Source organism: Oncorhynchus kisutch, linkage group LG26, assembly GCF_002021735.2.
Source record: "Oncorhynchus kisutch isolate 150728-3 linkage group LG26, Okis_V2, whole genome shotgun sequence".
NCBI classification, from domain to species: Eukaryota; Metazoa; Chordata; class Actinopteri; order Salmoniformes; family Salmonidae; genus Oncorhynchus; species Oncorhynchus kisutch.
The window spans coordinates 16,347,516-16,371,895 of NC_034199.2; the positions used below are offsets into that span (position 1 = coordinate 16,347,516).

At 41.6% G+C, this 24,380-nt stretch overlaps 1 protein-coding gene across 5 annotated transcripts; it reads right to left on the bottom strand.

Moving 5' to 3' along the window:
- Positions 1–16,613: 16,613 nt before the first annotated feature.
- On the bottom strand, positions 16,614–24,020 carry LOC109871423 (ribosomal RNA processing protein 1 homolog A). Of its 5 annotated transcripts, XM_020462304.2 has the most exons (11): positions 23,841–24,020; positions 22,682–22,743; positions 22,412–22,559; positions 22,110–22,174; positions 21,848–21,935; positions 21,302–21,524; positions 21,059–21,190; positions 18,648–20,128; positions 18,218–18,397; positions 18,029–18,095; positions 16,614–17,869 (listed from the first exon to the last, which is right to left on the bottom strand). In XM_020462304.2, the coding sequence occupies exon 8, from the start codon at positions 19,661–19,663 to the stop codon at positions 18,704–18,706; it is 960 nt and encodes a 319-aa protein (XP_020317893.1). In that variant the 5' UTR covers positions 19,664–20,128; positions 21,059–21,190; positions 21,302–21,524; positions 21,848–21,935; positions 22,110–22,174; positions 22,412–22,559; positions 22,682–22,743; positions 23,841–24,020; the 3' UTR covers positions 16,614–17,869; positions 18,029–18,095; positions 18,218–18,397; positions 18,648–18,703. The 5 variants fall into 5 exon arrangements, with proteins under 5 accessions (XP_020317893.1, XP_031662037.1, XP_031662038.1 ...); XM_031806177.1 differs by lacking the exons at positions 16,614–17,869; positions 18,029–18,095; positions 18,218–18,397 and having other exon boundaries at positions 19,659–20,128; positions 22,430–22,559; XM_031806178.1 differs by lacking the exons at positions 16,614–17,869; positions 18,029–18,095; positions 18,218–18,397 and having other exon boundaries at positions 19,659–20,128; positions 22,430–22,559; positions 22,682–24,020.
- Between the last annotated feature and the right edge of the window lie 360 nt (positions 24,021–24,380).

Genomic DNA, 24,380 nt, shown 5'->3' on the forward strand with positions numbered 1-24,380 from the left:
TGTCTGAAGTCATACACAACAGAGATGCTGCCTGGGCCGAAGCTAGATTCACAGACTCGGTCCCAGACTGGCAGTCTTTCGATTGAGAAATCGGTGTGTAAAACTAGTTAAAAAAGCTAAATCAGATTATTATGTCAATACAATATCTGAATGTACAGGGAACCCAGCTACATTTTGGAAAGCTGTTAAATCACTGAAGGGTTGTGTCTCCTTATCTCTCCCCCAATAAATTAATTTAGATTCTGGCCCTATTACTGACAAAATTGATATCATTAATGCATTTAATCACCATTTTATATCTGCAGGCTTTATATTTGAATGCATTTCAAAGCCAGATCTTGGAAAGAGTCGTTTGGATGTAGATGGTGTTAATCTATTGAATGACACTGAAAACGCTGATCAAGAGTTTTCTTTTCGGAAATTCACTGATAAAGTAGTCTTGGATGTTTTGTTAACAATAGACAAAATAATCCACAGGGGCTGATCATTTGGAGCCTGGTCTGCTTAAGTGTGCAGCACCCCTTATTGCTGGCTGACATATTTTATTTAACATTGTTATCAGGAAGTATTCCAAAAGCATGGAAATCCGCATATGTGCTGCCACTCAATAAGGGTGGGGATACAAATGATCTTGACAACTATCGCCCCATTTCAATACCATCTTGTTTAGCTAAGATTCTTGAATTCTTGGTTAATGTACAACTTTGTTCCTTTTTATCTGATAATTGTATTCTTATCATAAACCAATCAGGCTTTAGGCCTGGGCATAGTACAACCACGTTAGTTGTTAATGATCTTGTCAATGCCTTGGATGCTAAAACGAGCTGTGCTGTCTTGTTTATTGACCTGTCAAAGGCGTTCGACACTGTTGATCATTCTGTTTTGCTGAAGAAATGATCAAGAGTAGGTCTGGGATATACAGCCTGTTTATAGTTTCAGAATTATCTTTGCGACAGGACTCAGGCCATCTTAATAGATGGGGTTAAATATGAATTTCTTGAGATTCAAAAGGGTGTTCCTCAGAGTTGGATTTTGGGTCCATTACTGTTCACTTTGTATATTAATGACATATGAAAAACAGTTCATACTTGTAACATTGATGTCTATGCAGACTACACAGTTTTGTATTCCTGTGCCACCTCAGTGCAGCAGGCCATTCGTGAACTTCAGCATGACTTTGATTCAATTCAGAAATTACTTGCAGATCTTAAGTTTGTGTTAAATACAAGTGAAACCAAGATCATGCTGTTCTTTAGGTCACAAAATGTTCACCCTGAGGACCTGCATAAGTGCGCTATAAATGGAGCCCAAATTGAGCTCGTTTCTCAATATAAATACCTGGGTGTCTGGATTGATGACAAGTTGTGCATCGTAACTCCTATAGAAAATCTTACTAAAGAAGCTAAGATCCAAGATTGCATTTTTATATCGAAATAAATTATGCCTTAGTATTAAAAATAGGAGAAAAATGGTTCAAACAACGCTTCTCCCTGTATTGGATTTTGGTGATACTGTTAACATGCAAGCGGCAAACCTCTGTTTTAAAACCTTTGGACGCAGTCTACCATTCCGCAATACGTTTTATCACAGGGGACACATTTAGGACTCATCATTGTAGTCTGTATAAAAATGTGGGATGGACCTAGCTGTCTAAGAAGAGAGCTTCATTCTCTTTTATTTATTTACAAAGCAATCTTACATAAACTCCCTCTATTTGTATCATAATTAAATAAGATAAGAAGTTACCAAACCCGTTCACAGGAATGGATAACACTAGAGAACCCTTCAGTTTCCACAGATTTCGGAAAATCTGCATTTAGTTTCTTTGCCCCTAATTTGTGGAACAATATGCAGAGTTCACTGCAGCTAGATGTTCTGTAGCCACTCAGGTATTTTAAATTATTGATTTAGGACCTCTATGTAGTTGAATGTGATTGCTTTTATTAAATATGTTTATTTTTGTTTATTGTGCTGAATTATATTGTTTTATACACATGTATGTTGTTTTAATATTCTGTTTTTATTGTGACGTGTACAGGGCTCTCTTGTTTAAATAAAGGTTCAATTTAAAAAATAATACTGTATATCAGATGGTGTGGAAGACTATCAGGCGGTGTGGAAGAATGGCAGTGGGGAAGACTATATCAGGCGGTGTGGAAGAATGGCGGTGTGGAAGACTATATCAGGCGGTGTGGAAGAATGGCGGTGTGGAAGACTATATCAGGCGGTGTGGAAGAATGGCGGTGTGGAAAACTATATCAGGCGGTGTGGAAGAATGGCGGTGTGGAAGACTATTCTCTCTGCTTCCGCACGGCAAGCAGTACCGGTGTTTGAAGTCTGATACCAACAGGCTCTTGAACAGCTTCTATCCCCAAGCCAGAAGACTGATAAATAGCTAATAAAATAGCTACATGGACTATATGAGTTAACTTCGAATATTTGACCTTTTATTTACAATTTGCGCTCTCTACCTGCACACTCACATTAATTCCATCATCTGCTCACTCAGTATAAATGTACGTGCATATTATGTGTGACTCTACACACACGCACATCCACTCACATACAAGCTGCAGCTACTCTGTTTATCTTATATCCTGTTGCCTAGTCACCTTACCCCTATACATATCTACCTCCATCACTCCAGTATCCCTGCACATTGCAAATGTTATTGGAACTGACCCTGTAAGTGTATATAGTATTCATATTTATTGTGTTTTTATTTCTTGGGTGTTTTTTCTAGTATTACCTTGTTATTGATTATTGCATTGTTGGGTTTTGAGTTTGCAAGAAAGGCATTTCACTGTATTTGTGCATGAGACGTTAAAAACTTGATTACTTTTATTATTACCTGTTATTACTTTTATATTAGTTCTCTATTTTCTTTCTCTCTGCATTATTGGGAAGAGCAGTAAGTACGCATTTCACTGTGACTACACTTGTTTTTTACGAAGCATGTGACAAATACAATTTAATTTGATTTAGACACCCACTCATCCCAGCAATCCTCCATTCGTCTCATTTGATTGCATTCCCTATTTTCCAGCAACACTTTAGAGACCTTTTCCTGAGATGAATTGACTGATACAGCTTTAATGCCTGGTCAGTCATATTCATATTTATACAGTGGGGCAAAAAAGTATTTAGTCAGCCACCAATTGTGCAAGTTCTCCCACTTAAAAAGATGAGTCTGTAATTTTCATCATAGGTACAATTCAACTATGACAGACAAAATGAGAAAGAAAATCCAGAAAATCACATTGTAGGATTTTTAATGAATTTATTTGCAAATTATGGTGGAAAATAAGTATTTGGTCACCTACAAACAAGCAAGATTTCTGGCTCTCACAGACCTGTAACTTCTTCTTTTAGAGGCTCCTCTGTCCTCCACTCGTTACCTGTATTAATGGCACCTGTTTGAACTTGTTATCAGTATAAAAGACACCTGTCCACAACCTCAAACAGTCACACTCCAAACTCCACTATGGCCAAGACCAAAGAGCTGTCAAAGGACACCAGAAACAAAATTGTTGACCTGCACCAGGCTGGGAAGACTGAATCTGCAATAGGTAAGCAGCTTGGTTTGAAGAAATCAACTGTGGGAGCAATTATTAAGAAATGGAAGACATACAAGACCACTGATAATCTCCCTCGATCTGGGGCTCCACGCAAGATCTCACCCCGTGGGGTCAAAATGATCACAAGAACGGTGAGCAAAAATCCCAGAACCACACGGGGGGACCTAGTGAATGACCTACAGAGAGCTGGGACCAAAGTAACAAAGCCTACTAAAGCCTACAGTAACACACTACGCCGCCAGGGACTCAAATCCTGCAGTGCCAGACGTGTCCCCCTGCTTAAGCCAGTACATGTCCAGGCCCATCTGAAGTTAGCTAGAGAGCATTTGGATGATCAAGAAGAAGATTGGGAGAATGTCATATGGTCAGATGAAACCAAAAAATACCTTTTTGGTAAAAACTTAACTTGTCGTGTTTGGAGGACAAAGAATGCTGAGTTGCATCCAAAGAACACCATACCTACTGTGAAGCATGGGGGTGGAAACATCATGCTTTGGGGCTGTTTTTCTGCAAAGGGACCAGGACGACTGATCCGTGTAAAGGAAAGAATGAATGGGGCCATGTATCGTGAGATTTTGAGTAAAAACCTCCTTCCATCAGCAAGGGCATTGAAGATGAAACGTGGCTGGGTCTTTCAGCATGACAATGATCCCAAACACACCGTCCGGGCAACGAAGGAGTGGCTTCGTAAGAAGCATTTCAAGGACCTGGAGTGGCCTAGCCAGTCTCCAGATCTCAACCCCATAGAAAATCTTTGGAGGGAGTTGAAAGTCTGTGTTGCCCAGCAACAGCCCCAAAACATCACTGCTCTAGAGAAGATCTGCATGGAGGAATGGTCCAAAATACCAGCAACAGTGTGTGAAAACCTTGTGAAGACTTACAGAAAATGTTTGACTTCTGTCATTGCCAACAAAGGGTATATAACAAAGTATTGAGATAAACTTTTGTTATTGACCAAATACTTATTTTCCACCATAATTTGCAAATAAATTAATAAAAAATGTGTGATTTTCTGGATTTTTAAAAATAATTTTGTCTGTCATAGTTGAAGTGTACCTATGATGAACATTACAGGCCTCTCATCTTTTTAAATGGGAGAACTTGCACAATTGGTGGCTGACTAAATACTTTTTTGTATTTTTTGGTCGCATATTCTTTGCATGCAATGACTGCTTGAAGTTTGCGATGCATCGACATCACCAGACACTGGGTATCTTCCCTGGTGACGGCTGCAGTACAAGCCTGGCAGAGCATCTTCAGTTCCTGCTTGTTTCGGGGACTTACTGCCTTCAGTCTCCTCTTCAGCATGTAAAATGCATGTTCAATTGGATTCAGATCCGGTGATTGACTCGGCCAGTCAAGGATTTTCCACTTTTTGGCATCAAAAACCCCTTCATTGCTCTAGCAGTATGTTTAGGGTCATTGTCTTGTCACATCATCGATGAAGACAAGTGAGCCTGTTCCACTGGCAGCCATACAGGCCCAAGCCATAACACCCCCTCCCACCATGTTTCACAGATCAGGTGGTATGCTTTGGATCATGGGCATGTCTTTTTTCCCCCCACACTTTCCTCTTTCCATCACTTTGGTACATGTTAATCTTTGTCTCATCTGTCCACAATACTTTTTTCCAGAACTCTTGGGGCTCTTTTAGGTGCTTTTTTTAGCAAACTGTAATCTGGCCTTTCTGTTCTTCAGGCTTATCAGTGGTTTGCATCTTGTAGTGTATCCTCTGTAGTCCTGCTGGTGTAGTCTTCTACGTATGGTAGACTTTGTCACATCTACACCTGACTCCAGGAGATTGTTTTTGATCTGTTGGGCTGTTGTCAGGGGGGGTTTTCTTCACCATAGAGAGTATTCTCCGCTCATCCACTACAGTGGTCTTCCTCAGTCTACCGGTCTTTTGACATAATTGACTTCACCGGTTGTTTTTTTCTTGTTAATGATGAACCAAAAACTGTTGACTTGGGCATGGCCAGGGTTTTTGCAATGTTCTTGATTGATCGATTTTAAATTCTGAGCTTTATGACGGCCAGCTTCATTTGCATCGACACTGCTGTTTTCCTCATGTTGCCACACCCCAACAACCTCCTCCAAGGGCAATAGCAAAGTCGAGAATCAATACTATTCATCAACAGCTCTCCTGCATTCACTAACGACACAAATGAATACACCTGCCTAACGACACACACCTGTGAAGCCAATTCAACAAATACCTGTCGTACCTTCAAATGGGGGGGACCATGTTCAATAGGTGCGTCAATTCTAAACGGTTCATCCGATATGTATGAAAATACCCTCAAATTAAAGCTGACAGTCTGCACTTCACCCTCATTGTCTCCTTTCCAACTCAAAGTGCTAGAGTACAGAACCAAAATAACAAAAAATGGTCACTGTCCAATGAATTATGGAGCTCACTATATATAAAAAGTATACTTATACCTACCTTGTTGTAGATTGCCATCTTCCCGGCTTCTCTCTGTGTAATCACTTTAGCTGCTCAAAGCTCTGTCTCACTCTAAATATGACTAGCTATCAACCACTGTCCTAATCTTTAATAATGCATTGCAACACGTCATTCTACTGCCGGGTCGGACTACCCTTTTCTTCCAGAACAGCCTAAATTCTTTAGGGCATGGAAATGTTGCTAAATTGGTATCAAGGGACCTAACGTGTGCCAAGAAAACATTCCCCACACCATTACACGATCAAACTCTACTGTTGACACCAGGCAGGATGGACTCATGCAGCTAATGCCAAATGCTGATTCTACCATTAAAAAAACATTTGTTTTACCTTTACTTAACTAGGCAAGTCAGTTAAGAACAAATTCTTATTTTCAATGACGGCCTAGGAACAGTGGGTTAACTGCCTTGTTCAGGGGCAGAACAACAGATTTTTACCTTGTCAGCTCATTGACTCTATATTGCAACCTTTCGATAACAAGTCCAACGCTCTAACAACTAAGCAAGCTACCTGTTGAATAATACCATCAGCATGACCAAACAGGAACCGGGATTCATCAGACCAGGCAATGTTTTTCCACTCCTTAATTGTCCAGTGTCATTGATTACATGCCAATCCGTGACAAGGACCGACGAGTTGTGCGTTCTGAGATGCTGTTCTGCACTGCGCCATTATTTGCATGTTTGTGGCTCGCCTGTTAGCTTGCACCATTCTTGCCACTCTCCTTCGACCTCCCATCAATTAATTGTTTTCACCCACAAGACTGCCGCTGATTGGATGTTTTTGTTTGTCGCACAATTCTCTGTAAAACCCTAGACACTGTCGTGTGTGAAAAGTCCAGAAGGGCGGACGTTTCTGAGATACTGGAACCGGTGCTCCTGCCACCTACGATCATACCATGGTCAAAATTGCTTCGGTCATTGTTTTTGCCCATTCTAACATTCAATCAAACAATAACTGAATGCCTCTATGCCTGTCTGCATGCTTTATATAGCAAGCAACAGCCAAGGCTGTCTTTAGGAGCAAACCATTTTCGTGAACCTAATAAACTGGCCACTGAGTGTACACAACCGGTCAAAGGTTTCAGAACACCTATGTATTCAAGGGTTTTACTTTATTTGACCATTTACTACATTGTAGAATAATAGTGAAGACATCAAAACTATAGAATCATATAGTAACCAAAAGTGTTAAATGAAAATAAATTTTAAAATTTGAGATTCTTCAAAATAGCCACCCTTTGCAATGATGTTAAACTCTTTGCATTCTCTCAACTAGCTTCACCTGGAGTACTTTTCCAACACTCTTGAAGGAGTTCCCACATATGCTGAGCACATGTTGGCTGCTTTTCCTTCACTCTGCGGTCCGACTCATTCCAAACCATCTCAATTTGTTTGAGGTCGGGGGATTGTGGAGGCCAGGGCTTCTGATGCAGCACTCCGTCACTCTCCTACTTGGTCAAATAGCCCTTACACAGTCTGGAGGTATGTTGGGTCATTGTCCTGTTGAAAAACAATTGATAGTCCCACTAAGCCCAAACCAGATGGGATGGTCTGCAGAATGCTGTGGTAGCCATGCTGGTTTAAGGGTGCCTTGAATTCTAAATAAATCATAGACGGTGTCACGGGCAAAGAACCCCCACAGCCTAACACCTCCTCCTCCATGCTTTACGGTGGGAAAAGTTGTCTGACATTTGTGTTATATGCTCATCCATCCATCCACCTCAACCAACCACCCTCCTTTCGTTTTTTGACTTAAGTAACCTTCTGTCCTATGTAACCATACCGAACATAAGATTTCCTACTAATTTGAGACAAGGCTGCAGGAAAGTCTCTAAGGTGTTGGTGGAAAATAGGAAATGCAATTAGAGGATGAGTCACTCACAGGGGCGGCTCAATTAGATGGCTTGGAGTGGGTGTCTAAATTGGGGGTTTTGAGGCATATCTTGGAGCTCAGAAATAATTGAGAGTGGTATTGATACACAGTACCATTTAATATCATGAATGAAAAATCCCCATGGAACTCAGTTGGCACTCTTAGTTGGTTAGTTCCCATGTCCGTTGGTCTTGTGAGTACCTGTGCTTTGTTTCGTGCTGCGTGTATTGTGTACTTGTTTCGTCCCTTGTATTGTTGTGCATATGTTATTATAATAATTTTGCACGCCCAATTTTTCAGTTTTTGATTTGTTAGAAAAGTTTGAAATATCCAATAAATGTCGTTCCACTTCATGATTGTGTCCCACTTGTTGTTGATTCTTCACAAAAAAATACAGTTTTATATCTTTATGTTTGAAGCCTGAAATGTGGCAAAAGGTCGCAAAGTTCAAGGGGGCCGAATACTTTCGCAAGGCACTGTATTTGTAACTTGTCAGCTCAGGGATTCAACACAACAACCAGTATGTTACTGGCCCAACGAACCTAGCTGCTAGGCTACCTGCCGCCCAACTCAAGGTGCAGCTGTGTAATGATCATGCTTTTTAAATCAGCTTCTTGGTATGGCACACCCGTCAGGTGGATGGATTACCTTGGCAAAGGAGAATTGCTCACTAACAGAGATGTAAACAAATTTGTGCGCAACATTTGAGAGAAATGTGTTTTTTGGGCGTATGCAAAATGTATGGTGTCTTATTTCAGCTCATGAAACATGGGACCAACATGCTTTTATATGTTTTTTCAGTGTATATTCATGTACTATTGTCATCTTCCTCTCTTCCATTCTCCATGTGTAATTACTGTAACCGTCTCACTTGTTAAATATGACCAGCCCAATTGATCGACCGCTGTCCTACTCTTTAATAATGCATTGCAACACGTCATGCTATCAACCAAGCTGTGCGTGATTAATCAGTAAAATGAACGATTCGATTCAATAATGGATTCCAATTAGCTCCCCGTGCAGAGAGAGATTTATACAGAGACAGATTTCAGAGAGAGACAAATCGAGAGATTAAATATTCTGTTGACTCTATCCAACTGAATAGAATCTCTGAATGCTCTCAGAATACGAAAAAAAACAGTTTAGAACAATAATGATAGCCATAGACAACCATGTTCTCTACGTTGGGGGGGGGGGGGGGGGGGGGTCATTTCTGTTTTGACACAGTCCTCTACATAGAAATATAACCATAAGGATGGAGAGCGATGCTGTCAACAAAGCCTCCCAGGAATGTGTGTTAGTGTTGCAAGATGAAGCAAACTCTATCCTGAGGACGGTTCGATTTAATTACGATACAAATGACATAACTGTCATTTCACCAGTGTCAGTTCTAGAAATTATATTATAATATGTGGGGCTCCGGGCAATCATGTGGTCTGTTGGGGACATTAACTAATCCTGCCATGTTTGGTTCCAAAGACATTCCCCCCGGCTCCTACACGTCCCCCCCACAATGTTAGAAGCAGGAAAAATGTTCCCTCACAATACATTATTATTTTTTAAATGGCAATAGTTTTTTTATTTTTTAGAAAAACTAGTTGCCAGATTCGTTGAGGGACTTTCATTTTGAAAAGGCTGCTGGAATGTGAGTCACTTCCTCCGGACCCACTGACTGTTTGTTCTCACTCTGGCAGCGTGTGAATGATAAAAAGCACAGTGTGCAGCAGCACCATCATTACTCACCGCACCAGGGAAAATGATTGTTGTTGGCAACAACAAAGTTTATGTAAAAAGTACATGAATGGGAATGAACTTTGATATGTTAGAACGAACGTGAGCAACTATAAGCTTACTCCGTGGCTAGTAGCTACTTGGCTTTATAATTCATGTTTAGACATGTTTCATCTATATTACTAGCGAACACTGGGTAGTTCTGGCTGTGTGAAAAACTGATAGTGAAAGTTTTGAAGCCAAGAATACTGTCTAGCTACAGAATTACTTGCACAATAACTGTCTTAGTCTTCATCATAGGGTCAGCAAGTTAGCAAAGGAGTGCAAAGAAAAGTAAGTAAGTTTCTTGGCAATTGCCGCACACGACCACTGGCAAATTAGCTGGCAACTTTCAGTGCATTCAGCTTAGATGTCTATAACTTCATCACAGTGATTAATGGTCATGAAGGTGTGTTCCATGTGTTAAGACTTTGTTTGGTGCTATCATGATCATGGCAGAAGACAGACAGGCAGAGAGGGAGAGAGAGAGGCCACAAACCAACAGGTAAGATTATGAGAAGTGCCTCTCCAAGCCCATAGAGTTCATAGACTGATTCATACTATGACAGATCAACGATCTGAATTATCATCTCTGATGAAATGATAGTCAAGAAGGTATATTGCATGTGTTAACTTCATGCAAGAGAGAGGCAGCCACGATGATACCCACAGACAGACAGGCATGCAGGCAGGCAGGCAGGCAGGCAGGCAGGCAGGCAGGCAGGCAGGCAGGCAGGCAGGCAGGCAGGCAGGCAGGCAGAGAGTCGCCACAAACCAACAGGTACGAAAGTGAGAAGTGCCTCCCCAAGCTCATAGACTGATGATCTATCATAGTGTGAATGAACCTGAATTATCATATATGATCTGATTAAACGATAGCAGCTTACATCTCGAGGGTGTATTGCATGTGTTAACTTAATGCAAGTGCCCCTCTGCAAGCTCCCCCCCCCCCCAGATTTGTACATCTGTCCATTTTTAAGTTAATACTTGTCAGTACCCTTTTCTCAAAGGTCATTTAAATACTTTTCTTCTTTTTTAAAAATTTTATCCGGGGCATGCCTCCAGACCCCCGTAGCAAAATGTGTGTCCCCCAATGTCAGAGTCGCTCCTACCTCCCTGCTTGATTCAATGTGGGGAGGGCTGTCTGAAACTCAAAGACAGATCCTTGAAAGAGGCAGAATGAATGGTGTAACAAAATTAAAGTCGATCGATAAGCAACAGAAAGGGAATGAGTGTTCTCCAGATGCTGGAGAGAGGTCTGTTCTGCCCCTGACCCCACTCTCCTGGATCATTACCAAGGCTGTTTTGATTACACCACTCAATGAAACATCTCTGCAACATATTTTATCTCTATCTCGCTCTGCACACACACACTCTCCCTCTTTCTGTCACTTTCACTCTCATAAAATGTGTCACATTATCAGGGCCTTACACAGACCTTTAAAAAGTTTTCTTTTAAACCTTTATTTAACTAGGCAAGTCAGTTAAGAACACATTCTTATTTACAATGACGGCCTAGGAACTGTGGGTTAACTGCCTGTTCAGGGGCAGAACGACAGATTTGTACCTTGTCAGCTCGGGGATTTGAACTTGCAACCTTTCGGTTACAAGTCCAACACTCATGCACATCAAATCAAATTTATTTATATAGCCCTTTGTACATCAGCTGATATCTCAAAGTGCTGTACAGAAACCCAGCCTAAAACCCCAAACAGCAAGCAATGCAGGTGTAGAAGCACGGTGGCTAGGAAAAACTCCCTAGAAAGGCCAATACCTAGGAAGAAACCTAGAGAGGAACCAGGCTATGTGGGGTGGCCAGTCCTCTTCTGGCTGCACATGCCCCAACACTTTTTTTTTGTTTAAAAAAGAGCACCGCCCCCCCCAAAAAATCATGCAACAAGGATCACAGACTCGTTGAATAATTATTACAAGAGGAGAACGCACAATCTGATGAGTAAAGGATTATGGTTAGAAAAGCCAACAATTCCAGTCAAAATAGAATATTGTAATACATACTGTAACCTACCATTACTATATCCAACCAAACTCCATGTGTTGCCATTATCATCTATCTCAATGTTTTTCAAACATTTTAACCCCCCAAAAATGTGCCACCCCAGCGCACCCACATGCACACACAAACATGCGGGCACAATTGCTGCGCAAATGTAGCCTGTCATTACAGCCATAAACAATTATGCACTTTCAAAACACCAGATAGGCTACAGAAATAAACTGTGTTTTACACCTGCATTTGGAGGTGAATTATTTCATGTTAGCAGCCAATATAAACTAGGGATATATCATGTCACTTCTCTGGAGTACAGAGAAAGCAAAATAATGAGCTTACTTGTAGAGTAGGTTACAGGATCAGATGGAAAGCATGCACCGAGCCATCACTACGGAGGGCAGCCTGCCTGCAGAGTGCTCGTTGCCAGCCTGGTAACCCTGTTCTTCCTCACAAATATCGTAATAAATTTGCAAGAAAATTGTTACATCTTCATCCCATAATATTGAAGGCAATGTTACAGCTGCTTATCTTTAGACATAGGCCCATGGCTACTGACTATCTGAAATATGAAAATGATCAATCAAATCGCCAGGTAGCCATATTGTTCTGGAAAAGATGAGTCAGTAGTAGATTGCTAGTGTATTTTATATGGATGATAAATGTAGGCTTCCTCTGTTTTTGCCAGGCAAAATTGGAGGAAATTAAACAAGTTATTTCTGGTCATTAATCAAGACTTGCAACTTTTTGGTCCTGAAGCATAGATGAGAATTATATGACTTGCCATATGGGTTCAGAACAATGACAAAACAATAATACAAATCAATTTGGGGGGGGAAATTATACCTCCACCGAAAAGGGCACTTTGGAGACTGGAAGGGGAATGTGCTCTGCACAGGTAGAGCCCCATCTGTGAACGTGCCTGAACACAGTGACACTGAGGGTGTTCTATTAACCTGAGCTGTGGTGCACCGGTCTATGGCCCGTGAAGTGAACAGGCAAAAGCAGTGAGGGAAGAGAGCCCTTCTGAAATGTAACAGTAATCTGCACCGCTCTGTAGTTTTATAGCACACCGTAAAGGGGTTAGTTACCCTTACCTTAAAAAAACACATGATTTCACATGTAAAATGTCCACGTTTTGTACATGTAACATTTTATTTCACATGAAATAATGTGAAACCATGTGGTTTTGGAACACTTCACATCTGATGATATTTCACATGAAGTTACACATGGCTAATTCTTCCTGATAATTAGTAATTAAGATGTCCCAGGAATGTCACGCAGTCAGTGTTTTCAACTTACATATTTGACACATGATTACATTGTGTATGTTCATTTATACAGTCATTATTATTCAACATGTTCTCACCTGGGATTTGAACTCACAACCTCTTGGTTCAATGGCATTACGATCTTCCTGCTACGCCACCATATCTGTGTCAGTAACTCATTTCACCTCCATTTCTACACTTTGGACCACAAGAAAAACGATTATATTTATCGTAGTGATTCAGGAGTAACATTAAAACAGAATACCAACCAACATTAGACAACTATACAGAAAATCATCATTTTGCTGAAATAAGTACATTAAATCAATGATGAGAGAATAGTCAGTTTAACTGAAATACCAGTGCAGTTGGCACTCTTTTGTGCATAGATGAATTATAGATCATTCATCTGTATGGGACTTCTGAGAATGCTACAGACTTCATGGCACAGCAGAAAGATCAGTGTTTCCCAAATCCAGCGGTTGTGAGTTCAAACCCCAGGTGGGGTCATATTGAAAGTCATCACTAAGTGATCATGTCAAATGTAATCATACTGATTTAAAGATGTTTACACTATTTTAACTGTACAGCATACCACTTACCTTGAAAAAAAAAAAAAAACTATAGCATTTATTTACTTGCCTTACAAAAAAAATGTTAAGTATAGGGTCACATGTGGAAAATCACATTTATCACATGTGAAATACCTTAGCTGTTTTTACACGATGAGCTGAAAACAAAAAAGACACACGTGAAAACAAAAGACACGCGAGGTCAGTTATTCACATGTGAAAATCGAATTTGCAGTTTTACATGTGAAAAACGTTTAAATGCCGTCACGTGTAGTTTCTCTATGGTATTAGAACTTTAAATGTAGCATCCCGAATGTGTCACATTACATGAGATTGTGTTTTCACGTGTTTAGTTTTATGTTATCACATGTTGCTTTTAAATGTCGTCACATTGTCACATAAGATCACGTGAAATTCATGCGGTACTTGAATTTGACAACAGCTTCCAGGAAACTCGTGGCAAGTAAAATTCTGCGATTTATATTACAGTACACCTATTGTAATATAAATACGGTATAAAAGCAAGTACTGTGTAATGACAGTAAAATACCGTAAAATGTACTGTATTAAACTGTAAACAAGTCAACGCAACCGTTATCGGGATGAATGGATGAAATTCATTGAGGGGAGGGGGTTTGTATTTCAGAGTATTTTACTGTAATTAAAAGGGATTGGTGCAAGCAGGTTGGATGCTAGGTGTTTACACATTACAGTATATTAATGAATATTTGGTGTATGATATCACTTGCACTTCCAGAGGCCTTAAAGGCTTCCAAACTCGCAGCGATTACAGGGACATTTTAGGACATAAAGGCAAACTGAGTGGATTTTAAAATGGGAAACAACACCAACTCAGCTTTGAAGTAGACCTGACCAAATATGCTGATTTGTTTCAACAAGGATGAATAATAACATAGGCCTAATTCAAATTCCTCAGAGCCCATTGGATAATTTCTCTTCGGATCCCTCAAATCAGTTACAGCTGCAGTGCCTGTGGGGCACATAGCAGCTGTGAATCAAATCAAAATAAAAAAATATACCCTTATTCAACATTCAATATGAAGTATGGCTGCAGCAGGTATCCACTAACCAGCCCCTGGCAGATTGTGTCCTTTGGTTTTAACATCCATTCAACTATTTACCAGCAACCAGGTTTCATCTCTTACCTTGAACAATGGAGAAAGACAAAAAGGCAAACAGCAGCACTCCAATGGTCATCTTTATAAAGTCCTGTATGGCAGATTGAATGATACAGTTAAGTAGTTGAACGAATGCAGAGCCTTACTAAATAAAAATGATACAGGACACAAGACTCTGTATGAAGGACGTGACTATATAGCATAGAGCCAAAAACAATAACACGGCCAATATTGTAATTCAGAGGTCTACTACATAACCTAAGATGAATAAATAGCAAGCAACACGTGCGAAACAAGACAACTATGACCTACCTAAGAATGCGCTGAGAACTGTTCAAATATCTAAAATGTACAATTATTCAATTGCGGTTTAAATTATGTGCAATAACTTCGTTGTGCCTACCTCAATTATTTTAAATCTTCATGGGTTGTGCGCATCGTCCTGGTACGATAAAAAACCCTACACAACCGCAGGCGGATTACACAAACACATATATTTGAAGTGAGAGAGAACATAGCGATATTAACGTTAGTAGTCAAAATAAATGTACTTCTGTTTCTTGGTAATATTTTCCGAACTTGAAGCGCTGCGATGGATAACGCGTCTAGACCCGAAATGCATCCGTATAAACCCCAATTTGAAACATAAAGTTACATCTTCCGTCGCTGCTGACCACACCGAGGTTTGCCGCACGAATTTAACTGACGCGTTTTAGCTGGTTCTCCTCAAAATGCCTCTGCTTACATACTGAAATAGATTGTCTACTTAAAATACCACCAAATGACGGCATTTAAAAAAAATTTTTTTAAATCAGATAATCAAAATCATGTAGCCAACTGTAATGCGCGTTGTTTCCGCATTATCATTCCCATACAATGAACAATGTTTTTTTGCATAACAAAACAAATGTAATGCTGTTATCACTTGCAGCAAATGGAGTAACTGTAGAATGAAGCATGTCCACACACGAAGAGATTAAAGAAAGAAGGACAAATAAGTGGCAGAGGGAGAGAAGAAGCTGAGCCAGAGAAGATGAGAAAGACCAATAGTACAACTTGAAGAAACAGTAGATATTCCAACTGAAAATTTGGAAGAACAGAGGGGCAAATGTAAAGTTCCACTATCATGCAAATGACCACATTGAAGCGATTTACTAGAAACATTAGATTATATGTTAGTGTAGCATATGTAACGAGGCCACTTAAAGTGAGAGCTCAGATACATTGCAAAAGCTTTTAGTTGTTGTGGCCTTTCATTTTAGGCAGACTGTCAAGCAGTCAATCCATATGTACATGATGTTCTCAAGACTGTGCATAGCAAAGTATTGTACAATGAATTCCCTATAGGATATTTCCTGATGAACAGAACCTAGACAGAGCCTACAAAAGGTGTCTTTTGCCAGCCATTGATCTTACAGAATTGCAAGCTAACCTAACCTACAGTAATTGGTTTGGATGAGTGGGTATTCACTGGATTTGAAAACTTAAGTGAACTGTATAAAATTGTCAGCACCAAGTCAGTTCTAATTTCAGACAAATTCAGACAAAGTGCTTAGAATTTGATGCCTATATTTTTGTCTGACATTAACATTGGGAGCTCTTAGTGAAAGGACAATCCTGTCCATCAAACTCCAACACTTTTTTCACCAGAAACATGTCTATGGCTTGGTATTTTCCAGAGGATTGGGTTTTATCTGTACTTCTCCCTCCCGTTTCCCCATATCTCAGTACAGCACAGGAGGTCAGAAGCACCTTAATTGGGGGTAATGGGTGGAGCAGAATCGATTCAAATACATGGTTTATAGGTATTTGATGCAATTCCATTTGTGCCAGCAAAGTTTGGTAATATTTAGATACCAAATGTGCGTACTGGCAATCCTTGATTATGGCAAACACATTTTGAAGGGAAATAAATGGGCAGAATTAATATATTTGTTTTATTCAATAAAAACAAACTAGTGGCATCCAGGAAAAGAGTTGAATTTTTTGGGGTGGTGACAATGGTTTCTGTGAGGATTACAGTTTAACCCGGGGGTGCGTTTAACCCCAAGCCACCCTATTCTTTCTTCCCTGTAAGGTCTGCCTTCTTCTCCCTCAGCATTTGGCTGAGGCACATCTAACGCCATGCTTAATACAGTATTACAATTCTGACTGGGAAAATCACAGCAATAAACTTTTCAGTTTGTGCTAAGGTACATAAAAACAGGATTTGGCCATGGGCTTTTGAATTGACCTTCAACTTAGAGACAAAAATGGAAATGAGGCAGCTGTTATTTGTTCAGAATCTTATAGCTGAATATTTGATACTATTCAACCCGTTTCATCAGATGAACTCATGAATTTAGAGTTGAATATGGTAGAATGGATCATCGATTTCCTGATGAACAGAACCTAGACAGAGCCTACAAGGCTGAACAGCCTGTCTGGTCCCTACAATCCCCTAATCAGTGCAGGTTGTTCAACCCTTCTCTATATCGTGGACATAAAATTATTACCACAGCAATTCTTGGTACAGTGGTACACCGACTGACCTACATCATTGAATAAATCAACTCGTCTCCACTTATGGGTTATAATCCACATCGCTGCCTGCCAATCCAAACGTTCTACTTGCCAATCAAACTTCAATCCAAGTTGACAGATTGATAGCCTTAGGTGTCAGCCCATTTCTGATTTGCCCACCTTGTCATGTCTTTCCAAACAGCCAAAACGTTTCTTGCAGAATGAATAATCGAGTTGCGCTGCTCACCGAGTCAGACAGATTCACTAAAAGGAGGGAGTGGTCTTTATTTGAACACTTGCTCACCCACACAGAACAGCAAAAGAACATAGAAAATTATAAATATTTCCACTAAAAAATAAGTGTATATCAATATCGCCCCAACAGAGGAATAACAGATTCTGTGGTCATTCGTTCAAAATGATATTTTCCTAGTGGACAAACAGTGGGGTGGGAAGTGTCCTCTGTCTCACCAGTCTCCTCACGGAGGACTAGAAAAAGTCAGCAGCAGAGGAGGGCGTTTGGGGCTGGCTTTCGGGATGCTCTTGGTCTTCTTCTTGGTGCTGTTGGTAAGAGAGGCCACGGGGGACTTCAGCACTCCAAACAGGGGTTTCTGCTGGGGGTCAAATGGCACTCTGGACGACCCTTCTGGACTCACCAGCAGTCTGCGATCGGTCTTCCTGAATTCTGGGAATCATAAATGGGCAAAAACAAATAGGAAAGTCTCCTCAAAACTATGGAACTTTGAACTGTAAATAAATGAGGACACAGAAAAGTATATAGATTGGAAAATAGAGGTCTTGTCCGTTGTATGAGTAAATAAGGTGCTATCCGGTCCCCTCATACCTGCAGCTTTGTTTTTATGAAGTCCGAAGGTAACCTTCTTGGATTCAGATTTTGGAGTCTGACACTTCTGTGAAAGAAAATGATGAAAAGGGATGACACATTTGTGAACATAAGTTAACAAGGACAGATGGTGATGAAGTAACTTGATGTAATAATAGGCATCTTCTGCGTTGAACCAGTGTTTAGTACCTTCTTGCTGGACAACGATGTGCTGGGGCTTCCCTTTGCTCTCTTGAAGAAGATGGGTGTAGGGATGGTGGCATGGTTCTGGAACGTAATGAAGTCAGACTCCTCCCCTCCCTTAGCCTTCTTGGGCATCATCCTTTTTGTTTTCTTGGCGTTCACCGGTGTAGACGTCTCTTCGCTGTCCTGAGGAGAGGATGAAACAAAAAGCGATTTAAGTAAAGTCAAATGTATAAACAAGAAACCTGTTCAATGGCTACAAGCACATAGCTAACTAGGTCAGATCTGCTACACTTAAGCTAACTAAAATGTTATGCATTTAGGAACAAACTTTCAAACATGTGCATATTTTATTGAGGGAGACATCCATCAAATGTGGCAGGCTGGATTCAACCTGGGCCTAGGAAGTGAAGTCAAATGTGAACTTAAAACTCACGTTGACTCTAGCAGCCTCTGCCTCAGCCTCCAGCTCCTCAGGCTCGACCTCTATCACTACCGGGAACTTCCGCTTCTACACGGGAGTCTCCAGGTCAACCTTTGTGGGCAGCTCCTCTGCAATGCTCTCCTCCACTCCACTGCCCTGGTGTCTGGCTCCTGCTCCTCAGATACCGGCGCTGCCTCCTTTTTCTTCTTGAGCAGAGTTGGTGTGGAAACCTCTACAAGCTCCGGCTCAGCGTCTACAAGTGTGCGGTTGGAGTCTGCTGCCGTCTTTGTTTTACCCTCGGCCTCCAAGCTCTGTTCTTCAGCTTTGGCCGTCTTCTTTTTCTTCTTTTTGAGCAGGGTTGGTGTAGCGACTTCTGCCGGCACCGTCTCAGCGACTACAAGTATGAAGGCCGCTTCAGTTTCTGGCTGCATTTCACCCTCGACCTCCACACTCTCCTCTTCAGACTTGGCCGCCTTTAGTTTCTTCTTTTTCAGGGAAGTGGTGGCGATGCGGACGTCAGCTGGAGGCTCCTCAGCTGGAGTGGCCATCGGTTTAGGGCCTGCTGGTGTCGTGTCTACCGGTGCTGAGTCTGTTTCAGCGACCTCTTCCTTTGTGCTCTCAGCACTCCGTTCAGCCTTCTTCCTCCTAGTCTTCTTTAGTGGGGTGGCCATGATCTCTTCTACAGCATCTGGCTTCGTCCCAACCTCCTCTACAGTTGTCTGTTCCACAGGGTCCTGCTTGGTGCTCTTCCTCCTGCCCTTCCTCTTGGTTGTGCTAGTAGTTGCAGTCTCAGGGGCACTCTCTGGCTCTGTAGCCCTCTCTGCAGCCTCTCCGTCCTGGGTAGCTGTAGCAGGCTGGTCTTCTGTCTCCGTGGCTTTCACACTAGCCTCCGGCACATCTGTATTAGTCTCTGGTTCTGCTACCGCTTCCTCCTGTACAGGCGTTTTAGACTTCTTGATCTTTTTCTTCTTGGACGACGTGCTGTCTGGTAACGGTGTCTCGGATTGGGTCTTCTGTTCCATCTCCATGACAGATGATAGGCTCCCCACCACTACATCCTGTGGAGTTTCTGATTGGACCCCTGTCTCCACGGGCAGTTACCTCTGTGGGAGTATCAGTGACCGTCATAGGAGAGGTGTCCTCCTCCAGGACAGCCTCTTGCTTCTCCCTCCCTCTTGCGCTCGGCTGGGGTAGGGGTTCTCTTTACCCCCGCCTCTCCGGCCTCTACAGAGTCTATTGGGGCAGAGAGCAGTCTTTGCTTCTGTAGGTGCTGCCTTCTTAGCGTCTGTCGTTTCACTCTTTGTTGTAGGAGGAGTTGTGTCCGCCTCAGCCTTCACTTCTGACTCCTCCGCCACACTGTTTTGCTCGTCACTCTTCAATTCTCCCATGCTCCTCTTCTTCCTCGTGGTGGTGTCCCCGGGTGTCTTTGCTGGCTCTCTCGTCCGATGCGGCACGCTGGTCTGACTTCCCTGGTTTTGAGTCGTTTTTCTTGCCTGAAGTAGAAAATATGGAGATACATCATTGCTAAGAACTACACTGAACAAAAATATGAACACAACATGTAAAGTGTTGGTCCCATGTTTCATGAGCTGAAATAAAAGAACCCAGAAATGTTCCGTAAGCACAAAGTCTTTACTTCGCTCAGATTTTGTGCACAAATGTGTTTACATCCCTGTTAGTGAGCATTTCTTCTTTGCCAAGAGAATACATCCACCTGACAGGTGTGGCATATCAGTAACCTGATTAAACAGCATGATCATTACTCAGGTGCATCGTGTGCTGGGACAATAAAAAGACACTAAAATGTGCAGTTTTGTCACACAACGCCACAGATGTCTCAAATTGATGGAGCATGCAAATGGCATGTTGACAGCAGGAATGTCCACCAATGCGGTTGTCAGATAATTGAATGTTCATTTCTTTACCATAAGCCACCTCCCAATATAATTGTAGAAAATTTCTCAGTACGTCCAGCCGGCCTCACGACTGCAGACCACGTGTAACCACGCCAGCCCAGGACCTCCACATTCAGCTTCTTTACCTGCAGGATCGTCTGAGACCAGCCATCTGGACAGCTGATGAAACTGAGGAATATTTAGGTCTGTAATAAAGCCCTTTTGTGGGGAAAAACTCATTCTGACTGGCCGGGCCTGGCTCCCCTGTTGGTGGGCCTGGCTCCAAGTGGGTGGGCTTATCCCAGGCCCACCCATGGCTGCACCCCTAATTTATTTATTTCACTCGACTGAATTCCTTATATGAACTGTAACTCAGTAAAATCGTGGAAATTGTTGCGTTCATATTTATGTTCAGTGTACATTCAACACTGAAGAAATGTATAAATAAACAAAAAGACACTTAATATCTATGGCAATCACAGTAACAAAGACTGAAAGGTTAGTGTATAAATAGTGAGTTTGATGTACCTTTACGTTTCTTGGCTGGTGAGCTCTCTTCCTCCTCTAGGGCTCTTCCCCTCTTCATCCTCTTTCTGCTGCCAAACATTTCATCGTCATCCATTGACAGTTCCTCTGGGTACTCGTCCTGTGGGAAGACTCCTGAGAGAGCGAGAGGAAGACAAAAGGAAAAGAGTGACGTCACTGAGATCCCGGAGACTGCAGGGGAACAAAACCGAAAAAATAAGAATGCTTTTGTGGGCTTTTACTTACGTCTTGATGACTTTGTAGAGGCTCTGTCTGTTGTGGCTGGGGGTGTTGCTACGGCTGGCTAGTCCAAACAGCCTGTCCGCCAGGGCAGAGTAGTCAAACTGGAGAACAGGTCCAATCCCCCAATCATCTGGTATCTCAGACTCCGAATCGCTCTCCAGATGGAGCATTTCATCTTCTTCATCCGCCAGACTATATTCATCATCTGCCTCAGATGATACGGTGCCTAAAACCACAAAGGGAGGAGAGGACCAGACTTAAAATATTGAATAACTGGACATTTTTAATTAGAGGCCTTGTATCCTTAATAAGTCAATTCCATATAATGCAATGTAGACTTGTGGAAGTCAAGCTAATTTCTCTACCAGTTAGTCCTCAGAACTTCAATGCCTACAGTTGGTCTGCTTTCCAGAGGTTTTCATGGGGATTTCATAGCAGATTTTTTGCCCTTAAGAGGCTCCTTTTTCTCTTCCTCCTCTCCCCTTCTTCTTCTTCTTCAGAAGCCTGTCCCGAGTCAGGCTCCTCAGACCCTCCACCTGTAGCATTCACCTCTTTCAGCAGGTCTTCAATGATGAAGGGAGCCTGGTCCAAGATGGCACTGAAGATGCTGCCGCAGATAGCCTTGAGCAGGATCCGACTGGGACAAAGGAAACAAGGGGAGGAGAAAAAGAGAAGGGGAATGCGCAGAGTGAGTTAAAACAACAGTCAAAGGGTGGTGGTCATTAATTTGAAAAGGGTCATAGATAAAGACAGTGGTAGTACTCAAGGGGCTGTTGTCACCACTCGCACAAAAGTTCCCTGTAACACTCACTCTTTGGTTTTGGATGCTGTTTTGCAGAACGGGTCAATAAACGTCAGGTTCTGAGCCGCTGTGAGCTGCAATCACAACAAAAGCGCTAAATCATTCAACTGTGGTGGAACCGATCTCAGCATGAAACTTAGCTCACACACACAATATGAATTCCTAAAAAACCAACAAACCCTAACCATTATGACAGCCATATCATTATCATACTTTAGTAATACCACGTCTCTACCTTCATAAGCTGATTTATTACGTCACAATTACATTACTAATTGTAGCAGCAAAACTAAATCTCGATCAGCACTTACAGTAACCATGGGTTATACCTCAGCTGAGCCAACTGCAGCCAGCTCGGTCATGTAGAGGTCCAGTATGTGAAACTGCAACCAACAAGGGGCTCCGCTGGTGCTGTGGAGGACCTGAGCAGTCAGGAGCTCCAGAAACCTGGTCACCACACTGTAGAAAGACAAAACAAGTTATTTGAACATCACAGGAAGGCTACACGCAAAAAGGCTTAAAGGGACATTACAGTTCAAAATCATAGTTTATCAGGTGTTTAGGGTCAAAGAATCACCCACCTGTTCTCCCATTCTTTCATCTTCATCATTTCAAAAGAGTTCCTGAACACGAAACGAACCAGCTGTCACAGAGAAAGAAAGAGAAGGTAAGGATGTAATTTCTTCATGTCTAAATTATTTTTAGTTTATTCTCCAGCTATATGTGATGATTTATTGGGTAAAGAAAAGCTGCTAACATTTTGATGGATGAAAATACTGACCTGGAAAAACGTATTGAAAGACAAAACAAGAAAATGTTTTATTGTTCCTGCCTTTAGTATGGCACTGCTGGAGGGGGGTAGTGTTGTGAATGCAGATATACCCCTTTTATGTACCGCCTACCATGTGGGGTGATTGGCAATAGTGTTGGCCAATCATCAGTCAGTGCCACATTCATGTTCTGTGTAACTGTCATTTTGGGGGAGTTGACATGCTGTATGGCCCTGGCATAGAATCCAGATTGTTCTGTGCTGGACCTAGTCTGTCCTAAAAGTGTGTGTTTGTGTACAATAAACATAATGGAAAGAAGGTTTGTAATGGTCCTTCCATCCACATCAGCTGTACAGTGAGTTATTAGTTAGCTAGATTCACAGTGCTAGACAGGTTAAGGTTAGCTGCTGAGATGATTGAGCATTAGCTAACATTAGCTCACACTCAGTGAAGATCTCCAACCACAACAATAATTTCCTGAAGGGAGGGCCATCCATTTTTATTTCAGAGGTCCAAATTTCTCCATGTAAACCCTTAACATAAATAACATTCACTCCATAACCCCAAAAAGTCGTATCAATTTAACCTTTTGTTTTTTGGAAATATGAAAGACACGGTCCTTATGACTCCAAAACCGTATGGCAAGCAATGCATGTTAATGTTCAGACCGAGCATCAGGGCTCTTAACAAGTTGGCAACTTTGTTGGTCGCATCGTTACTGGGCTTGTGCGACATTTCTTTAATGTGTTCTACATCTTAAGACCTTTTACATAATTGTTTGCGCTAACGACAAGTTAACTATTGTATTGTTAAACCATAAAATTCCGATGGTTTAACAAGCACAAACGAATCAAAGGGTTAGAAAACTAGCAATACGAAGAGATGAGGCGCACATGCTGCGTATCCCTTCCACCGTCATGTTAAAAGAGAAGTGCGTGGTCCAATTTCTCCGTAAGCCCGTTAGCCTCACCGTTGATTTTCTGTGACCTAACACTGATATATTTTCTTAGCTTCTTGATGGCCTTTGTCCGCATGGGCTTCTCGTTAGATGCCGATCTCTGCTTCTTGTTGTATTGGCGCCATGTTCCCACAAATTCAAGGGAAAACACATTTCTCTCTGCTTTCCGCACGCGTTTTCCCTCGTCGCAGAATGATGACTTCACACTTAAAATAAATGGTCGCTATTCTGCATTTCGTCACAGGGCGGCAATGTTCACTCAACTTTGACTCGTCATTTCTACCCTGACAGAGTCCATGGAGGCTACTTATAATCACACCCAACCTTTTAATACTGAGAGAATTCCTCAGTGACATGCAAATCCCAGAACAGTAAATATGAGATAGACACTTAGGCTACTATAGTAACATCTTTATAATTGAAATAGACTGAACAAAAACATTAACGCAATTTCAAAGATTTGACTGAGTTACAGTTCATATGAGGAAATCAGTCAGTTGAAATCCATTAATAACTCACTGCCCTAATCTATGGAATTTACATGACAGGGAA

Bases quoted from the DNA above. Each gene is read 5' to 3' on its own strand.
- LOC109871423 (XM_020462304.2), bottom strand. From the start codon at position 19,663: ATGGAGATGGAACAGAAGACCCAATCCGAGACACCGTTACCAGACAGC.